This window comes from Gavialis gangeticus, unplaced genomic scaffold, assembly GCF_001723915.1.
Source record: "Gavialis gangeticus isolate Ggan-Ray unplaced genomic scaffold, GavGan_comp1, whole genome shotgun sequence".
NCBI classification, from domain to species: Eukaryota; Metazoa; Chordata; order Crocodylia; family Gavialidae; genus Gavialis; species Gavialis gangeticus.
In genome coordinates, this window is record NW_017729011.1 from 14,655,897 (window position 1) to 14,660,921 (window position 5,025).

General features: G+C 47.0%; 1 protein-coding gene across 1 annotated transcript in view; it reads left to right on the forward strand.

Annotated features, from left to right (window-relative positions):
• PTGES2 (prostaglandin E synthase 2) overlaps positions 1-5,025 on the forward strand; it is a gene marked incomplete at its 5' end in the record, with an annotated part of 18,373 nt that overhangs the window by 6,068 nt on the left and 7,280 nt on the right. The window contains 4 exons of the mRNA XM_019510291.1: positions 759-953; positions 1,743-1,798; positions 2,445-2,597; positions 3,226-3,426. Coding sequence (XP_019365836.1) covers positions 759-953; positions 1,743-1,798; positions 2,445-2,597; positions 3,226-3,426 — 605 coding nt within the window. The remainder of the gene's footprint in view (positions 1-758; positions 954-1,742; positions 1,799-2,444; positions 2,598-3,225; positions 3,427-5,025) is intronic.

Genomic DNA, 5,025 nt, shown 5'->3' on the forward strand with positions numbered 1-5,025 from the left:
GATACAAGTTGAAATAAGGCAGTTGTTTGACAGTGTATGAATAATCATCAAGGCACATTCATGTTGCTGTGGTAGAAGTGCATTTTGTCTAATATTGTGGGCCTGATGCTTCATCCTGTCTGCACCTAGAGCTCTCACTGACTGTCAGGCGTGCCTGCAACACCAGGTCTTGTGCCTATGAACTCTCAGCTTATATAAGAAGTCATTGCTTCCTGGAATAGCCCACTAGATTTTTTTTTTCTATCATCCTTCTAATGTGAATACTATTGCTCATTACTATAGTATGTGAACATCCTTCTAAAATCAGTGGCAAAGTTCTCAATAGATTTTATTAGTTTTGAGTTTTTCTTAGATCATATTATTTTTACTGTTGGGTCTTGTTCTGTTAGATTCATTTGTTCCAGAGTTGAGTGGTTTTCATTTGTTAATTTGCCTGATTTACTGTGGTAGAAGTGCGTGTCAGTGTTGTGTCATTCTTGGGGAGAGAGCTCCCCAGACAAAGCCTTATATTCTTAGGAGTTTGGAAATATAGGGTCAAGACAAAGGGAAATTTAGAAAAATAGACATCCTTTAAACATGAAAGCTGAATCTTTGTCATGCCATTGGACAAAACATGAGTTAACCAGAAGCTGTGAGCTTTGATGTTGATGATCAGGTTAGGAATCCGAATGCCAGATCTCAGCACAACACAAATACAGTACGTGAAAATGATGTATGAGTTGAATAAATAATCTTCTATCACCTTCCTCTCCCCACAGCTTCCTGAAGGTAGTCTGCAGCTGACTCTCTACCAGTATAAAACTTGCCCGTTCTGCAGTAAGGTCCGAGCTTTCCTTGATTATCATGGGCTGCCCTACGAAATTGTGGAGGTGAACCCAGTAATGCGGAAGGAGATCAAATTCTCCTCCTACAGGAAGGTGCCCATTCTTCTTGCCAACACTGGAAACTCTCTGGTGAGTCTCTTGTGTGCCCAGTGCTTGGCTCTTCCAGTACCTGATTCTGAAGTTCCCCTCCAGCATTGGGTCACTAGCTGAGCACAGGCAGGGCTCACACAGTGGTTCTCTATTTCCAAAGCAGCTTAGAATCTTTTATTGCTCTTTTTATGACTGTAGCTTCAGCTACCACTTCCTTAGTCTCGCATATTATGCTGAGAGCCTTCCTGCCCTGCCCCTTCCCCCACCCCCTCACAGCCCAGTTTTTCCCAGCAATGACAATCCCTGCTGTTTGTTAAGGATCACAAAGTAAGTGTAAAGGAAGGTAAGACTGTAAAGTCCAATAGACTTTTTGCTCCCACCCCTATGCAGAAAATGGGTATGTTGTACTGAAGTCAATGGGAACTGCCTTTATTATGTAGGGGAAGAATTAGGCTTAAGGACATGCAGGATTTCAGCCCCTGCTGTGTCTTTTCACAAGGCTGTTTTTATTTTGGTGATGACGACAACTCAAATTGAAACTTATTCAAGTTGTGTTTGTACTTCATAGTCATTAGTCTCAGCTTTCAAATGAGAAGTCACCTTTGGTTTCCATCATAGTCCTCTCTAGAGCAATTAACGTGGTAGATACCAGGGGCAGTGTTAATGTTGGGAGCACAGATGTGTCTTTGGGAATAAACAGTTCAGGGGAGAGGGAACTTGGAGATTAGTAGGGCCCCCAGGGGGTTGAGTTGGTAAACCCTCTTACATGTTCTTCCTCCTTGACTCCATCAATTTCTCCATAATGGTGGTTTTAATTCTGTTTTGCAGCAACTGAATGACTCTTCAGTGATCATCAGTGCGATAAAGACTTATCTCATTTCCAGGTAAGAAAGCTGAGCCATGAGAGTGGAGTTGTGTGAACTGTCCTATACAAACTAGAAAAAGAATTGCCCCGTCAGCCATTTGGTTGTTCAATATCTTGTTACCCCAAAAACTCTGTGGCTGTAGACAGACATGTCTGATAAAGCCAGCCTTTGGTGAGCTAGGTAAACCCTGGGTATATATGAGTGTATAATGCACATACATGCATCAATATATGTGAGCATAGCTCTTATATTTTAGCACGACCTTTTTTTTCCTGTAGAATTCTTCCTTTGCGCAAAGAAGATTTTAAACTTGAAATCCAGTAGCCTGGTGTCAAAATACTGGGTGAGGTAGATTTCACTCCAGATTGCCCTTCCCCACTTGTAGCCTTTTCATAGCACCATTGACACCAGCAAGCTATCTTGGGGTTGGGAACCACATTGATTGTAACTGCACTTCATGGTGGAACAGAAATACTAAAAGAGAAAATACAAACAGGACACAGAAGCCCCTTAGACTGGAAGTTTCTGAGCCTCATAGGGATAGATGTTTACATCAGAGTCTGTATTGTCAAAACAGTTGTTATTTTGTTGCACCAAAGAGAGGGTTCAATAGTAGCTGTTTTTCAGCTGCTACAGCAGAATCTGACTCTATTTCTGCCCACAGGAAGAAGAGCTTAGAAGAGATTGTGACATTTTATCCTGCTATGAAAAGTGTGAATGAGCAGGGCAAGGAGGTGACTGAGTATGGGAACAAGTACTGGCTCATGCTGGATGAAATTGAAACTCAGCAGGTGTATCCCACCAAAGAAATGCTAGTGTAAGCATCCCCTTTGGGCTTGGAGCTTTTAAGCTGATTCACAGTGGCCCTCCCACATCATCTGGGAGAACAGGAATAGAATCCTCCTAATGCTGCTGTTGATGGAACAGGCACCACGGCAGCATTGGAATGGCTTTGCTTGAAATGACTTGCAAAATATAATCAGTGTATGCATGTGAACATGCAGGGGTGCAGAGAGCCTCAAAGATTGCTCCAGTTTCTTTTCCTGCATGCTATCCTCTGAGGAGAATAGGCATGGCTGACTTAAGTCTATGTTGCTCTGAGTTAGCCAGAGGAAGCCCTTCACTGCAGATTTGCAGGAGGCTCCGTGAGGGTGGAACGTCAGTTTCTTCTGGACTCTCTAGTCTGATGTAAATAATCAAAAGACAGTTTAAAACTGCAGTTTGCCGCCTCTTATTTAATTTTGGAAATGGAGCAGTTTGGTGTGCGGAAGATCCCTGCTGACCTCAGTTTAGGGAGAAATGGAGCAGGCTGGCTGGGACCTCAGTTGCACTCATCTTTTGCAGAAGCTCCAGCTGTGGTCATTGGGATTCCAACTGTGTCAGCTCCCACAGCACAATGTGTCTAACCTTGTTCACTAAGAATAATTTCTTTGGCATGTTTACAGGGAGGAAATTAAATGGCGAAAGTGGGTGGATGACTGGCTTGTTCACCTCATCTCCCCCAATGTTTACCGCACACCCAGAGAGGCCCTGGCATCCTTTGATTACATTGTTCGTGAAGGCAAGTTTGGCACCATGGAAGGTTTTTTTGCCAAATATGTGGGGGCGCTGGCCATGTTCTTCATTGGCAAGAGGCTGAAGAGCAGGTTGGTACCACTGAGGCAACTACATAGGAGGGGAATCCCTCTTCATCCTATTGGAGTTTGACTATATTAGGCCTGAATTTCAAATGTGAAATCATTCTGCCTTGTATCCATTTCCTGCCAAAATATCAGTTAATAACTGATCTCAAATTCTGTTCCAAAGATCACTTTGAATAAGTGCTGATTTTTTTGTATCTGAGGCTCGTTTAGGGGGTTTGAGTGGCTTGTTGGTGCGGTGCGGTTCCTGATGCTACATGCACCCAGGGAGGCACAGGGAGTGTGTGCTCCTGAATCTGCATGGGGTGAGAGAGGGCTGCAGCTGCTATGCTGAGCTCTTCCCAGTGGGGGCTGGGCCAGGCTGCACTTGGGGGGTGGGTGGCAGCAGTGCTGGGAGTGGGGCTATGGGGGGAGGGCAGCAGCCACCCCAGAAGTTGCTGTAGCCTCCCCAACCCCACCTCCCAGTGCTGCTGCTGTCCACCTCAAGCACAGCCCAGCCTCTTCCCTCCTGTGCTGGGAAGCGCCTGGCACGGGTCCAGCCTCGGCCTGCAGCCTGCCCTGCTCCGTGCAGATCTGGGGGTACATGCCCCCCATGCCCTCCTAGGGTGCCTGCAGCAGCAGGAGCTATGACCCCCTCCCTGCACCAGGTGCCTTGCCCCAGCTGTGCAGGGCCTTCCCTGCTGCAACCCTACTCCCTCCCTCACTGTCGTGGGGTGGGGGGTGAAGATCGAGGCCCCAGAAGTGAGGGAGGGAGAAGGGTACAGGCAGGGGCTGGGTTGAGTGGGGCCCCAGCCAGGCTGGGTGGTGGGACAAGCAGGAGCCCAGGGGGCACATGCCCCACAATCTGTGTGTGGGATGGAGGCAGCTGCTGCTGTGCACTGGGCTTTGAGCCCCACTGCCCTGAGAGCTGCATGATGCCATATGCACCCCACCACTGGACGGGCAGGGGCTTTGGGCAGATGCAGTGGGGCTCCAACCCCACCTCCACCCTGGACACAGATTGGGGGGGCACATGCTCCCCAGGCCCCTACTTGTCCCACCAGCTGGCCCAGCTGGGGCCCTACTCACCCCAGCCCCTGCTCCTGTCTGTGCCCCGCGCCCTCCTTCCCTCATCCCTGAGGCCTCAATCTGCACCACCCCTTCCCCCACAGACTTGCCTGTTGAGGGGAACACGTGTATGCGCACACACTCATTCCCACTCCCCATCATTTTTTCTCCCTCCACCTATGTTGAATGGTGCAACAAATAGAATAGGAATCAGAAGTAGTTTTGATCCTTTGAGCTAAATGATCGTTTGAACTCGTGATCATTTTAGAATTGGCATTCCACTGCTGGTCCATTAAATTTTTCCCATGGCTGTAGTGACTATAAAAGCCTTTTCTACCCTCATATGAAGGGGATGTTGGGATTTTTCCTTTTTTGGATCTCATCTGTCTTCCCTTTTTACAAATGCCCTTTTTAATTCAGTTTTTCAGTGCTATAACTAAGATTACCAAGATACAGTGAGGTCTTTTGACATCCAGAATTACTTTTCTGGATATGTGGAATATTGGCTCTTTAACCACTAGACCAAATGGCTTCTAAACCATTTACTCCACTCTGCAT